Raw genomic sequence first — 15,440 nt, 5'->3', positions numbered from 1 at the left:
GAGTATCTACCTTCATCACGTTGTTCTGAGAATTAAACGAGTTAATGGTTGTGAAGTTTAGCACGGTGCCCGGCCCCCTAGAACACGCAATAAATTTCAGCTCGGTATCAAAGGCAGCCCGTGAACCATTTTAGCGGAAAGCAAAAACGCGGGTTCGCGGAGCACGGGTGGGGGCTGGGGAAACGGTTAGAAACGGGCGCCGGCCCAAACGCGGAGGGGCCCGGGGAAAGGGGAGGAGCGAAGAGCGAATGACAGCGAAGACAGCCAATGGGGAGGCTGGGAACCTCTCCCCCCTCCCTTAGCGTTTCAAATTCTAAGCTCGGTTTCCATCCGGGTCCTTCAGCCTCGTTCCCGGGCAGTATAAAGTTTGCTGTCTCCTTTGTTCGCCCTCGTTGCGCAGTAGTGCTAGCGGCTTCCCTCTTCCGTTCTCGGAGCCAGCGGCCCTCCCTCGTGCTGGGCTGCTACGAAGCCCCTGCCGGCGAGCTCGTAGGAGCTTGGAACCGTCGTCACCCCTCCGGTACGTGTTCCCCTGCCCTTCGCCCGTTGCGCCTACGTTCCTGCCACGTTAGAACTTGGGATTATCTCCCCGGAGATGGGGGTGGCGGGCGCCATTTTAAGAACCGAGAGGTGCCGACCTATTTCGATAAGGCTGAGCGTGTCCGGGGAAAACGGACGTGGGGGCTCCGTTCGGCCGGGTGCCTCTCGAGAAAGTTTGGCTGTCGCCTGCGGGGGTGGCGGCGGAGGCCGGGGTGGGAACGGGACGAGGGCCGACCGCGCCACCGCGGTACCTGCATTGGGATGGCGCTGGCGCTACGGACGGGCACGTGCACTTTTACGCGGGTCCTTGTTCATTGGCGGCCTTGGAGAGGAAGCCGTTCGGATTTTCCCAGCCACTGCCGATAGCGAAAGTTACTCCCCTGGCCGGTGTAGGCTTTTCTGGGTTGAATCCAAGTGTCGCCATTTTGTGTTTTCCACGCGCTTTTTAATGACGGGTTTTAATTGGATTCTGCTGCAGTCATGGAGTGCTGAGTGATACGATGCGCGCTTCCACCTTCCGTTATTATGAAACGATGCCGAAACCTTTTTTATTTTTAAACCTTTTCGGCGGGGCAGGGGCTGGTGGAGAAGGGGAGGTATAACTTGGCTCAAACTTGAGATTTCTGCTTAGGTTTACTAGGGAATCCTAACGAGGAAAGACAAAGTTCTTGGAAGAGGTCCTCCGACTGGCCTGTGACCTTGAATGAGGCTACACGCTTAAAAAAAACCATCAGGGTAATTTGGATGTGATCGTTGAATCCTTAAAAGGCAACACATGTAGGATTAAAACTAGAACTGCTTTTTCAAACGTTGAGTAGTTGATTAAAATTGCCAAGGTGGTTTAAGAATGGAGGCATAAGTTAACTTGGGCCTTTTAACTGGTCTAATGCAAACTGCGCTATCACTAAACTACTTAAATTGGTTTCCTGCTGACGCTTGGAAGAAGAGAATGCTTTTGGTGCCTTCAGTTTTTAAGGAATGATGATTTTATAGTATAACAAGAAAGATGTGCCAATAAATACATGTGTCCCATAAGCTTGAACTTTTTCTAGGGAGGTAATACTGTTCTTTTTCAACAGACTCTCACCAGGGGGAAAAAATGGTTGAAGCAGATCGCCCAGGAAAGCTTTTCATTGGTGGCCTCAATACAGAAACAAATGAAAAAGCCCTTGAAGCCGTATTTGGCAAATATGGACGAATAGTGGAAGGTGAGTTCTCTGAAGGCATATGCGGAGCTGTGAATAATTACAAATGTAAGCTGTGATGAATTTGATTACGTTGATCGTCTGACATGATACATTTTGTCCTCTAAGAAGTTCTGAGCTTGGCATTTTATAGATTAGCTTTGGTTGTTCCATTTGAACTAGAGTAACGCTTCCCCCCCCCCCCAACTGTTTTAGTTCTGTTGATGAAAGATCGTGAGACCAACAAATCGAGAGGATTTGCTTTTGTCACCTTTGAAAGCCCAGCAGATGCTAAGGATGCCGCCAGAGACATGAATGGAAAGGTGAGATGGCACAATGATCCCATTTCTAGTGCATAAACTGGCACAGTGTTCTTGAAATCTGGTCGAGGGTAGCTCTTGAGTTGTGTTTGAGTGTATACCTTTCTAGATGCATCTGATCTTAGCCATTTGTGAATTCACAATTTGCAAAGTTAGGGATTATGCTCTGAAAGTGTCTCAGTTCAGAATGTTGCATGACTCTGTTCTCTACTTGAAAACTGGGCTTTTCGGTTATCAGTTTGTTAACAACTTGACTGGCTTTTATGTTTTATTGACCAGTAGTGCAATGGACCTTATGTTTGGGTTCAACTCCTCCGTAGCATTCTCAAAAAGTTGCAATGGAAAAACGACCCCGTATTTTTATTGAGCAAAATTTACCTACAAACTTTATTTTGAAGGGTGCGTTGGCGTCACGTGGCATAGTGAAGGGATCTGCAGGTTTTCTTTAAATGTTGATGGAATTACATTTTGATATTATTTAGTCCTTAGATGGAAAAGCCATCAAGGTAGAACAAGCCACTAAACCGTCATTTGAAAGTGGCAGACGTGGACCACCTCCACCCCCAAGAAGCAGAGGCCCCCCAAGAGGTCTTAGGGGCGGAAGAGGAGGAAGTGGAGGAACCAGGGGACCTCCCTCACGTGGAGGGCACATGGGTAATGACTTGGGTCTGCCTCAGGCTTGGTGTGGAATTTGGGAACTGCAGACCTCACGCCAGTGTGTGCGTTGGTTAAGTCCTTGTGTAAAGACTCCACCTGATACTGGGAACACTTGATGCATCTATCGAAGTCCATGAGACTTAAGACACCTAGAAGTCATTATAAGTTTGTGTTTACAAAAACAGTGGGTGGGGTAACTAGCTGGCTCAAAGCCCCAGATCTCTGGGGTTGTGAGTTTGAGCCCCACATTGGGCATAGAGCTAATTTAAATATGAAAATGGGCACCAGAACTAGGTAGTTTGTGGGGGGGGAGAAATTGCAGAAGACTTCACAGAAAAATTTTGATCTAGGCCTTCATTTTAAGTATATAAAAATGAAACCATTTGTGTTTTTTCTTTGAAGCAATTTAAAGACTACCGTTTTTTGCTTGGTCTAGATAGACTCCCTTCTGCTTAGTAGTCTTGTAGAAGTGAAAACGAAAACAAGACTCCCCAACTGAACAGAAAATGGTCATTCTTGATAGAGCAAAAAAGAACTTGTACAGCTTCCTGCTGATTATTACGACGATTAACAGGTTTTTCTTTTTTATTTTAATGTAGATGATGGTGGTTATTCCATGAATTTTAACATGAGTTCTTCCAGGGGACCACTTCCAGTAAAAAGAGGACCTCCACCAAGAAGTGGCGGCCCTCCTCCTAAAAGATCAGCCCCTTCAGGACCAGTTCGCAGTAGCAGTGGAATGGGAGGAAGAGGTAAATGCTGGATTTATAGAACAATCCATTCTGCCACCATGACCTGCACGTGGTTGACAAGGGATTTAAAAAATGATGGTTTAGGGGCGCCTGGGTGGCTCAGTTGATTGAGCGACCGACTTCGGCTCAGGTCATGATCTCGCAGTTTGTGAGTTCGAGCCCCGCATCAGGCTCTGTGCTGACAGCTCAGAGCCTGGAGCCTACTTCAAATTCTATGTCTCCCCCTCTCTCTACCCCTCGCCTGCTCACGCTCTGTGTCTCTCTGTCTCTCAATAATAAATAAACATTAAAAATAAAAAAAAAAATGATGGTTTAAAATAAAAATCTTCAATATAAAAGATGCTTATGAAAGTGACTCGTGGACTAGGGGTGATGTAGGTACATGAAGTTAATATGCACTGAAAAGACTTGAGTTGTGAACAAGGGGGTTTTAGGGAAGAAACTTTTTTTTTTTTTTTTTTTTTTTAAATTTTATTTTTTTTCAACGTTTATTTATTTTTTTGGGACAGAGAGAGACAGAGCATGAACGGGGGAGGGGCAGAGAGAGAGGGAGACATAGAATCAGAAACAGGCTCCAGGCTCTGAGCCATCAGCCCAGAGCCCGACGCGGGGCTTGAACTCACGGACCGCGAGATCGTGACCTGGCTGAAGTCGGACGCTTAACCGACTGCGCCACCCAGGCGCCCCAGGGAAGAAACTCTTTGAGTTCCATACCCTCTGTCCTATCTGAGTGAACTGCCCTGCTTTCATTATCTGGATGGAAATTCACATTCACCGAAGCTTCCCACTTTGGATGTATTTCTAAAAATGGTTATTTTGTCTTAAGCTCCTGTGTCACGTGGAAGAGACAGTTATGGAGGCCCACCTCGAAGGGAACCCCTGCCCTCTCGTAGAGATGTTTATTTGTCCCCAAGAGATGACGGATATTCTACTAAAGACAGGTAACAGACAAGTGTAGTAGTTTGTCTCCGTAATTTCGGTTGAAGGGAGAACTTGCCAAAAGTGTGAACCGAGTTAATTTTTGTTTTTGTAGCTATTCAAGCAGAGATTACCCAAGTTCTCGTGATACAAGAGATTATGCACCACCCCCGAGAGATTATACTTACCGTGACTATGGTCATTCCAGTTCACGTGATGACTACCCATCAAGAGGCTATAGGTAAAGTGATACTGCAGCCTGCGACAGCTTGTAAATAAAATTGCTCTGAATATTGCTACCCTGTGGCTTACGAGTTTTTCTCTTCAGTGATAGAGATGGCTATGGTCGTGATCGTGACTATTCAGATCATCCGAGTGGAGGCTCCTACAGAGATTCATATGAGAGTTATGGTAAGATACTGCTTGAGGGTCTTCGAGTATCACCAGCTTGAGTTTTTAGGTTCATGAGCCACTTTATTAGGCTGTGTGGTGCTTGCTTTTTAAGGGATATTTGCTTGCTTTTAAGGGGTAACTTTATCAGCTGGGCTTTTCCTAGTTTTGTGAGGGGCTTTTGTTTTTTCTAAGTTTTTCTTTTTTTTTTTGAGGCTGTTTGCTTGCTTTGGAGGGGATTTTGCTTGCTTAAATTGGCAGCCTTATGTGTTTTCCCCCAACAGTGAAAATACAATTTAAAAATTTTATTAACAAGATCAAATGTTTACCATTGCAATATGAAGGAAAGTCTACAGTTCAAAATTGCAACTTATCACTGGAAAGTGTCTGAGTGTCTTCTCTAAAATAACAAGCTGTCTGGAATATCCTCTTGAAATACACACCGTCTTCAGTCTTTGCAAACAAACATTAAAACCCATCCATTTCCGTATCTCAGCAGATGAGCAAATCCCTGTTAATGGCCAGCAATGGCAGAGTTTAAAACCTTCCAGTTAAGAAAGTAAACGTTTAATACAAGAATTCTGTAAATTCAGATTTAAATGTTGTATATATACAATTTATAGTGTTGCCATATTACCTGACCATTGACCCTGCAGGTAACTCACGTAGTGCTCCACCTACACGAGGGCCCCCGCCATCTTATGGTGGAAGCAGTCGCTATGATGATTACAGCAGCTCACGTGACGGATATGGTGGAAGTCGAGACAGTTACTCAAGCAGCCGAAGTGATCTCTACTCAAGTGGTCGTGATCGGGTTGGCAGACAAGAAAGAGGGCTTCCCCCTTCTATGGAAAGGGGGTACCCTCCTCCACGTGATTCCTACAGCAGTTCAAGCCGCGGAGCACCAAGAGGTGGTGGCCGTGGAGGAAGCCGATCTGATAGAGGGGGAGGCAGAAGCAGATATTAAAAGCAAACAAAACTTTGGACCAAAATCCCCGTTCAAAGAAACAAACAAAACAGTGGAACCTTTTCTGTCATAACTACCCAAGGACTACTAAAAGGAAAAATTGTGTTACCTTTTTTAAATTTCCTGTTAAGTTCCCCTTCCATAATTTTTATGTTCTTGTGAGGGAAAAAAGTAAAATCTGTTAATCTTATTTGACTTTATGACATTGCTTTCAGTAAGCAAATGTTAAATGTGTTTAAGACTTGACTTGTGTACTAGTGTTGTAATTTTCCAAGTAAAAGTGTCCCTAAAGGTCACTTCCTATATCTTGATTTTTCCCAGTAAATGAGGCAAGCAATTCTAGGACCTTCCACAAACATCTAGCCATCTAAAATGGAGAGGTGGAATTCTGCCTATACAAACAAGCTAGCTATTAGAGGGTGGTCGGGATATGCTACTCTTAGGATTTCAGAGTGTCTTCAAACTGAAATCTCCATGTTCTCAGTATGAAAAACCTGAGATCAGATGCTTTTATGTAAGGAAAGTGCTATTCACCCAGTAAATCCAAAAAAGCAAATGGATAATGCTGGCCATATTTTGCCTTTCTGACATTTCCTTGGGAATCTACAAGAACCTCCCCTTTCCCCTCCCCCAATAAGACCATTTAAGTGTGTGTTAAGCAACTACAGAATACTAAATAAAAAGTTTGGCCAAAACCAACCATGAAGCTGCAAACGGTGCTTGCTCTTACTGTTTCAAATTTTTGCAACTCTGTAGTGTCTCACTTTTAAGGAACAGCTTGATTGCAAAGGAGAAAATAGATAAGCAATGAAGTTATCTCCAACTTCTCAAAGGCTTATGACTTCTAAAAAGTGAATCTATCAGCATTCCACATCAGATTTAAAGCATCAAATGCCTGTGAAACAGCAAAGATGGTAAGCAAAGCAAACTAGTTTTTCCGTCTAAGTCGAGATTGAACACTTACCTTCCTCCTAGTACAGTGAGACATACTGTACCTCATGGCAATGGAAATGCTTTCTAGATTAAAAAAAAAACTTTTGGAAAAGCAAAGTGTTCGATAGCATATTAGAAGTTCTCCAAATTCAACACATGGATTTTTTTTTTTTTTTTTTTAAAGCATGTGTGACACTTAAAGGCCTTAATAATACGGCTGTTGTTTACCAATAGCGATCTGGGGCTTGGGAGGGGGTGCCTTTTTTTTTTTTAAAGTATTTTTGATGAAGACCTTTAAACATGCTTCGTATGTTTTAACATTTTTCAAAATAGCCTTTTAGTCAATATAGGAAATGGCTTAGGTTTGGGGTCCCACTCTTGCCCCTGTAAGCCATTGCAAACTTGACATTTAGTTGGATGCCTGACTTGTTTTTAGTTCTATGGAACTACACTGTATGGAGAAAATCTATTGCAAAGTGGTCTTTAAAAAGCAAAACCTGAGGCAGCATGACCCAGGTCCAGCCATGAAGTTGAAAAAGATGCTCTTGAATATAGTAAACTTGAAGACCTCCAACTAAAAATCCTTACAATGCACTTATTCCTTCAAATAAGTTTTGTCCGTTCAACTTATGGATTTAACATGGCAGTGCACCATTGGAACAGAATGAGAATCCATAAGCCATGCGACTTAACCATTTTAAGCCATTCCAGTCCATCCCAAGCCAGTGAATCTTCCACCACTTAAGAGAATTAGTAGAACATGAAATACGTTAAGCTGCAAGTCTGAACTTGCCTTTTCTTTCTGGAAAAGAGCAGTTGTAGGCAAGTTTTGAAGAATTTCCTTTAAGAGAGATAACTAGTTTACCTATTTAATTTTTACAGGTTGAGGATTTTGGTCCTTATGGTTGGAGTGCTGATTTATTCACACTACATAAACCTCACAGCAAGAGAAATCCAATGCTAAGGTAAGTTTCAAAAGCCATGGCCGTTACAGATACAAATTATGTAGCTTTGCCTGTTTGCATAGCTGTGATAGTTGTAAGTTCTCCCTGCGGAGTAGGATAACCTAACGTGGGTGAGGGGGATAAAGTTAAGTGCCGTAATGTATTTTACACCTGGTGCGTTAAGTTATCCATTAGAATGGAGGGTGAGGTGAAACAGGTAGGTTGCCGTTAGTGGCTCAGTCAAGTGATCTTAGCTTTTTTTTTTTTTTTTAAAGTTTGCAAGCAAGCGTGTGTGCAAACGGAGGGAGAATCCCAAGCAGCCTCCGCGCTCTCAGCGCAGAGCCAGACATGGGGGCTCGATCTCAAACCATGAGCTCATGACCTGAGCCAAAGTCCACATGCTTAACTGAGCCAATCAGGTGCCCCTTAGCTCCCCTCCCCCCCCCATGTTGTGCTGCACTTTTCATGTTATTTACGACTGGAAGTTGGTACCTCTTCATGCCCTGTGTTAGTTACTTCTGAGTGTATTACAAAGCTTGCTAATCTAGTCTCCTTAAGCAGTTGTTGACTGGAGCTGTACAGTTAGTGTTTTGGTAGGTGCACAGACTTCACTTCCATGAGGTTCAAACTTGGTCCTGTGAATTTTGTAAGAGGACGCCCTTTTTATTCGTGCCGCCTCAGCCACAGTACAAATGGTCTAAAGGGAGAACAGATGCAGCTGCTTCTAAGTTCCACTTACGAGTAATGTTACCGGCATAACGGTGACATGGTTTTAATATTCCCAAAGTGATCAAGGAATTAGTATTTACGGTTGCATCTTGGAGCTTGCAGCTTAAAGGAAATGTTGCCAGTTACAAAGTATGTGTTTAGAGAATGGGTAAGAGGGGAGTAATTTCCAGTATAAAACAATATCTTGTGACCTGATCACATGCTTTTCATTTTACAGAGTTGTTGAAGCAGAAGAATGCTGATTGTCGATAAGGCACAACAGTTGCATAAGCAGTACTCCTCAGAATTGGTTTGGTGCAGGCAATAGAGTTTTTGCCTTCGAGGGTTCCTGTGGATCTGAGGAAGGAAGGCACCAGTGTTGATTAGCACTCTTAACTAGGGAGTGGTAGTTACTTCCAAAAAAAGTAATTGACCAGATAAAGGGGAGCATTTAAGGAAATTGGTAAGTGGAGGTAGGAAGTTCTTGTGGTTCTTCACGTGGATTTGACAAGTTTGGCTTTCATTCTGTTAAAGTCCTGGGGGACGACTCTGCAGTTTAGAACTGGCTGATGACTACTGTCAGAAAGTTGGAGTAGAAACATGAAAGGCATAAGTGGTAACTCTTTATCCAGTAAACTGTTTTTTTTTCAGCAAGTGGAACATTTTGGTGCAGTTTATCCCGAAGTGGGGTTTAGTCAGAAAACCAAGGGAGTAGTGTCTGGAAACTTAGAGTAACTGGAAACAGCTAAAATGATTGAAAGCACACTTTAAAAACTGGAAACAAAATTGGGCCACTTGGCCTTTGTTTTTTTTTTTTTTTTTTTTAAAAACTATTGTTTGGTAAGCCTGCTTTTACCCCCACCACCTGTCTTGGAAACAAACCAATCGTGTTGGAGACCAGAGCTGGTAGTATAAAAAAGCTAATGTTTCCAAAGGAAACAGATTTGAGTCGTTGGGTTAGAAAAACCAACTCAACTCCTAAGGTTTTTTTTCTTCATCGTAAAATCAGCGCTATCATCTTTGATCTTTGTCATTGTGGGAAATAACCCCAGAATTCTAACCCTCTTCGGACAGGCTTTTCTAATCCCAGACCCTGAGGGTATTGACCAAATTTAAATAGCTGTTGACACTTACATGGCTGTCTTCCTCAATCCTATGATGTAAAGTACGTGGGATTATGCTTCTGATGACTTGGACTCTGGAGATTTTATTTAGGTATCTGGAAAATAGTGTAGGACATAGAAATTAAACATAGCGATCATTAATATGAAGTCGAAATTAAGCATACCCAAATGACCATTCGGCTGTTGGCAAATAGTTTACTGACCCAGCAGACTTAATTCTCCCGTTGGGAAAAGAATCCATCTTGAGTCTTCTGGCTTTATACTGGTTGTAAAAGAAACAATGATAAAATGTTTTGTTGAACTGGTAGTTGAATACAGAACTTAGATATCCTAGATCACTTTTCTCTTTTTGGAATGTTTTGTATTTGAAACTTAATAAAACTTAACATGCATATGTTGTGGCCCCTGGGTTCTTTATTCTTTTGTAATAAGGAATTTAGGCTTTTCCATATGACCTCCTTGTGTCCATCTTGAGCGGTTGCCTTGGAACATAGTCCCCAAGGTGGCCTCTTCTGTGACTAGGCTGCTTTTATTAGGGGAGTGAGCTTCAGGTGTAGGTATCGAGGTAAATGAGGTGAGCCCATTTAATCTCTACCCCTACATAGGCAGTGACACCAAAGAACTAGAAGCTAAAAGACCAGAAGGTATACTCTGGTTTTTACTGCTTAACTCTTGGGGGGAGGCGCAGGTCCATTGGCTCAGTTTGGTAGCGAATCCCAATGGGGATCTTCAGCGACGTTCTTAAACACAGCGCCATTTGATTAACGTGCTTCTGTATTGACCGCTTTCTCTGTTTTTGTCTACTGTTCTGTGTATTTCTGACTCCTGCACTGTTCACCTGTGTCCTTTATTCAAAGGAAGGCCACCCATGGTTTGGAGTGTAGTACCTCAAACAGGCACTGCTCCCAGTGGGGTTTGGGGCATGAGTGAGTTTCATAGAGTAGTTCGAGGTGTGGAAAGGCACGATTGGCTGGCTACAAGGTCCTATATTCTAGGGTAAAGGGGGAGGTAAAGCTAAGTTGGATTGTTTGATATTTTAGGTTTTCCGTGCGCGCATTTAGACATCTGACATTTAGATTTGAGACATGGGCCAGACCACTGGGGCAGTCTCTGTTTTCTGGGTCCCCCTTAAATTCATCTGCACCTAAAATGTGGATTTGGGTTATATAGTCAGTTGAACAGAAATCATTGCGTGGCAAAGTAATGTTAGTTGAGCATTAGGATGGCAGAAAAAGCCCTAAGTATCGACCTGTAAATAAATGAGCTCCACACCACTTCTAGAGAAACTAGGCCTTCCCATCAATTGTTAAGTTGCACACATCTGTGCGCTTCCCTAAAAAACAGTGACCTCAATATTTACAGATTTTGAAGATGAGTTTTAAAATTTTAATTTGGATTGTTTTAAGTATGTGTAATTTAGCAAAAGTCCACACTATCAAGATGGAGAACGTTGCTATCACCCAGGCCAAGTTCCCTTGTGACTTGCTGCAGACAATTGCCATCATTCCTCAAAGATGGAGACTAGTTTTGTCTGTTCTAGAATAAATGCAATCATAAAAGTGGAACCTTGCGTAAAGCTTTTTTTTTCTTAACTTTTTTTAAACAAAATGCTTTAAGATTCTGCAAGTGTATCAGTTCCCTTTTTATTGCCAAGTAGAAGAAGCATGGTACAGTTTGCCTGTTGATGGAGACCTGGGCCTTTTTCAGCTCTTGGCTAGTAATGAAGTGGCTGTGAATGTTCTAACATTTAAGTCTGTACACAATGAGGTGAAAACAAGTTGCTGTGAACATTCTAATATTTAACAAGGAGATGGAAAACACTTCAATGTGGAATTGCTGGATTGTAGGGTAGATACTTCCTTTCATAGGGAATTGCCAGATGTTTTCCCAAACTTGTTTTACTTGCCGTCGATATTGCCCGTATCCATATTTGGTGCCCCTTTTTTTAAGATTTTTTTTAACATTTGTTTATTTTTGAGAGAGCACGAGTGGGGAAGGGGCAGAGAGAAAGGGAGACAAAGAATCCAAAGCAGGCTCCAGGCTCCAGAGCTGTCAGCACAGAGCTGGACACAGGGCTCAAACCCATGAACCGTGTGATCGTGACCTGAGCGGAAGTCGGACGCTGAACTGACTGAGCCACCCAGGCACCCCTGTATTTGGTGCTTTTAAATGTAGCCATCCTGGTGGGTACATTTCATCTTGTTTAAATTTGTATATCCCTGATGAAGGAGTACCGTTTGTATTTAAAAATCTATAATTTACAGTGAAATGCACACAGATCTTGTGTTGAGTCTTGAAAAAGACTGTTTACCCATTCATCAAGATGCAATATTTTCCAGTCCAGGAAGTTTTTGCGTGTCCCTTACCAGTCAGTATCTCCTCTCCCATGCCCAGAGAAACAGCATTAACCTGGTTTCTGTTGTACGATATATTTGCATATTTAGGACTGCATATAAGTTAAATCCTTCCGCAGTGTACTTTTTGTGTCTAGTTGCTTTCAGCATGTTTTTGACATTCCTCCACGTAGTTTGTATGAATTCCTTTTTGGTGCAGAGAACCCCATTGTATATGTAGTTTACCTGTTCTGTTGATGGACATCTGGAGTTCTAGCTTTGGACTGTTAGGAATAATGTTGCTGTGAGTAATGTGTAAGTCTTCAGCATATAGTTTCGTTTCTTTTGGATAAATTTTGGAGAGGGATTGATGAGTAATACAGTGGACTATATATGTTTAATTTTTAAACTGCTGAATAGTGTTCCCAGAGTACCATTTGATGCCCTCCTAGCAATTGAGGAGCGTTCTCGTTGCTTTTCCAGCATTTGCCGCTGTTGGTCTATTTCCTCTTACCCATTTTAGTGGGTGGGCGAGGTGGTATAACATTGAGATTTTAATTTGCATTTCCCTGATGACTAATGCGGAGCGCTTTTTTTAAAAAATGAACTTTATTTTGGGATCATTTTAAATTTACAGAAAAGTTGCAAAGATAGGGTAGAGCTCCTATATATCCGGCAGTCAGGCTGCCCTAATTTCAATATCTTACATCGTTTTGGTGCATTTGTCAAAACGAAGAGATGAACGTTGGTGCATATGTTTTACAGTCTGGTAGTTTTAACTTTGTTAGGTGTACAATTCATTTTGAGTTGGGTTTCTTTTTCCTTTGGGGAGGCAAGAGTTGAAATTCTTAAAAAATAGGAATACCGTTTAATCTTTTATTTATTATTTTTTTAATACTTATTTTTGAGAGAGAGAGAGCGAGCGAGGGGGAGGGGCAGAATGAGAGGGAGACACAGAATCCGAAGCAGGCTCCAGGCTCTGAGCTGTCAGCACAGAGCCCCACGCGGGGCTCGAACTCACAAACCACGAGATCATGACCTGAACCGAAGTCCGATGCTTAACCGACTGAGCCACCCCAGGCTCCCCAGGCTCCCCAGGAATACCATTTATTCTAATGTGTGTTGAAAAGACTACTTTTCCATTGGATTACTGCCTCTGTCTTTGTAGGAACAGTGTATACACTGGCCCCATTACTATGTGTTTTTTAGTAACGTGTCTGATCTTAATTTTTGTCACTATCGTAAGCTGACTGAAGATAAATTCTTTTTTGTGTGTGTGTAGGATGTTTTTCTTCCTTGAAGTTATTGTTGCTGGGTTTTTGTTTTTGTTTTTTACTTCAAACCATCTTATGTTAGAGGTGTTCTGTTATTTTTATTTTGCAAGAGCGAGCAAGGGAGGGGCAGAGAGAAGGAGAGAGAATCCCAACCAGGCTCCACGCTCAGCCCGACGTGGGGCTCAGTCTCAGGACCCTGAGATCATGACCTGAGCTGAAATCAAGAGTTGGAAGCTCAACTGACCGAGCCACCCAGGTGCCCCTGTTCGAGGCTTGCTTAAACAAATGGAGGTTTTTGGTTTTGTGCTCCTGACTGTAAGGGGTAGGGGATGAAGTTGTAAGCTCCGGGGGATTTTCAGCGCTTTGCTGAGCTTCACTGTGGGGCTGTTCGTTGGGGAACCCCTGAGGCCAGCGCCTTCAGGGCTTTGCTCTTGGGCTAGTCAGATACCTCAAGGAAATCTTGGCCAAGTTCCTACCTTGAAGGCGTAGGGGGTATTTACTGGTTTAATACATAAGGTTGGGGTTTCGCCGTACGGGTGTGTGGTGATTGGCCCCGTGCTTGCACACGAGCTCTGCCCCCCACGGCAGCGGCTTCAGTGCCGCCTTGATGTAACCCATCTCCGGGTGGCTTGGAAGCGCTGTTCTTTGTCTTTCCATGGTGATGGGGAGGAGAATGATCTTTCCAGAGTAATGTTGGGGGAGAAGAAAGGCACAGTTAGAAATTTCTTCTCTGGCCTCTCTGTGGTGCCTGCCTCTGTTCTATTTTAGGCCACGCTCTCCTGACCTCCATCCCTGCTGGAGACTTACCTTCTCCAGTCTCTAGGTGTTTCTCACTTTTATCTAGACTATCTAGAATTGGACTTGGAACTCCAGCATTACCGTTTGTGTGGCCTCAGGCAATTTATTGAACCTCTCTGTACTTGTTCTCTCACCTGTAAAGTGGAGCTCATAGTATCCGTCTCCTAGCGCGAGGATTAAATGAGTTAATAGTGCCGGGCACATAGAAAATGCCACCTAAGTGGTAGACTTCATCATCATCTGTCAATTTTCCTGTTGTGTGTCCTCATCCGGGCTGGATTTGGGGGAGGGAGCCCAGCACCTTATGGTAGAATCTTGTCAAGGACTGGAAGTCCCTATTATAAGCCAAGGTTCTTCCTTTTTTTTTTCTGAGTCCTAGTCGTCTGTTTGTTTGGGGGACACTATGGTGATTAATCCATACAGGGCCCTTCTCATTTTATTTTCACATTTTATTCCCATTCCTACTCCCATTCACCATCTGCCCCTCCCCAGTGGGAAGCATCTAATGCATTTAATGGATATCGATGTTTTATATGCATGTATTTTTAATTGACTTAAACGCTACGGTATTTAAATATCCCTTCGTAACTTCTCATCACCGTGTTTTGGACATGTACCCAGCATCCATCGTGTCCGCTGCTTCTAAGTATAGTATTTAATGGTGTGCATCCCCCATAGTTTGTCTATCCACTTGCCAGTTTGGTGTGCAAGCTATTCCTTCCTGGGTTGTAGTGTATACCTGGCTGCCTAGAGCAGGCTGAGATTTGACCCTAGTTACGGAAGCTCTTTGATTCCCAGACTGACTTGAGCTGAGAGTTACCGGACTTGGGCTTGTAATTGCTTCTTCGGAAGCTTTCACGTGAACTCCAAAGACTCCACCCAACGCTACGGTCTTTCTGGTCATCTTACTGGTATAAGGGTTAAGCAGCAAGCATTTGGGCACTCGGAGCACGTGGTTCGGTTGGCACTTCTTATTAGTTCATCGTGATGCTCCTGCCTGCGTGGGTTACTAGCATCCCATTTCCCTTGTGGCAGAAACTGCAATAAAGCCCAAAGGCATGAACAGACCAGTCCCCCAAATCCTGTTTTTGCCGGGTCCATTTCCAGTTGCCACTCCAGGGTCTATCGCTAGGTTAATGCAGTATATGTTTAGGTCCAATCAGAAGCCACACAGTAGTTTGAACAGGGACGGTTTATAGAAAGTTTAACATGGAGAGGAAAATAAGGGATTACTAAGAAAACAGCTCTTAAGAATACCGATATAATAGAACATGCAACAACATACAGTATACGTGATAACGGCTACTCCTAAGGCTGAGACGGAGTGAGTACTGCAGGAACCTCCCCCCCCCCACCTCCTGCCAAGAGCAGTGATCAAGGAAGAGCCCTGCCAGCACCCCAGGGCCAATCTCGACACCATGTTGGAGAAGCATGGCTGTGGCCTATGGAATGGGGGTCCCTCCCCCTGCCCCCAACCTACATAACTTACTAGAACGGTTTTCCAGGGTACTGGAGAAGGTGGTTCTCCGGTCTCACCGGAGGTACCTGGCTCTAAAACTGCCTGGGAGGCTTTGTGGGGAAGCCACTGTGACTTGAATACA

The 15,440-nt window shown here is 43.4% G+C and overlaps 1 protein-coding gene and 1 non-coding gene across 3 annotated transcripts; both read left to right on the top strand.

The window, feature by feature from the left end:
• The first annotated feature begins 321 nt into the window (after positions 1–321).
• RBMX (RNA binding motif protein X-linked) lies at positions 322–9,825 on the top strand. 2 transcript variants are annotated; one of them, XM_043571284.1, is made up of 11 exons: positions 322–517; positions 1,617–1,745; positions 1,938–2,044; positions 2,524–2,695; positions 3,298–3,450; positions 4,277–4,391; positions 4,484–4,609; positions 4,697–4,779; positions 5,415–6,639; positions 7,541–7,623; positions 8,549–9,825. In XM_043571284.1, exons 2-9 carry the CDS (start codon positions 1,637–1,639, stop codon positions 5,723–5,725), a joined length of 1,176 nt encoding a protein of 391 aa, XP_043427219.1. In that variant the 5' UTR covers positions 322–517; positions 1,617–1,636; the 3' UTR covers positions 5,726–6,639; positions 7,541–7,623; positions 8,549–9,825. The 2 variants fall into 2 exon arrangements, with proteins under 2 accessions (XP_043427219.1, XP_043427220.1); XM_043571285.1 differs by lacking the exon at positions 5,415–6,639 and having other exon boundaries at positions 347–517.
• LOC122478130 lies at positions 1,795–1,863 on the top strand. The gene has a single exon (XR_006295880.1). It is a non-coding gene; the product is annotated as a small nucleolar RNA SNORD61 (small nucleolar RNA).
• Positions 9,826–15,440: the final 5,615 nt, after the last annotated feature.

Source organism: Prionailurus bengalensis, chromosome X, assembly GCF_016509475.1.
Source record: "Prionailurus bengalensis isolate Pbe53 chromosome X, Fcat_Pben_1.1_paternal_pri, whole genome shotgun sequence".
Taxonomy (NCBI): Eukaryota; Metazoa; Chordata; class Mammalia; order Carnivora; family Felidae; genus Prionailurus; species Prionailurus bengalensis.
Note: the sequence above shows the minus strand (reverse complement) of the source record. Positions and strands in the feature narration are given on the sequence as shown.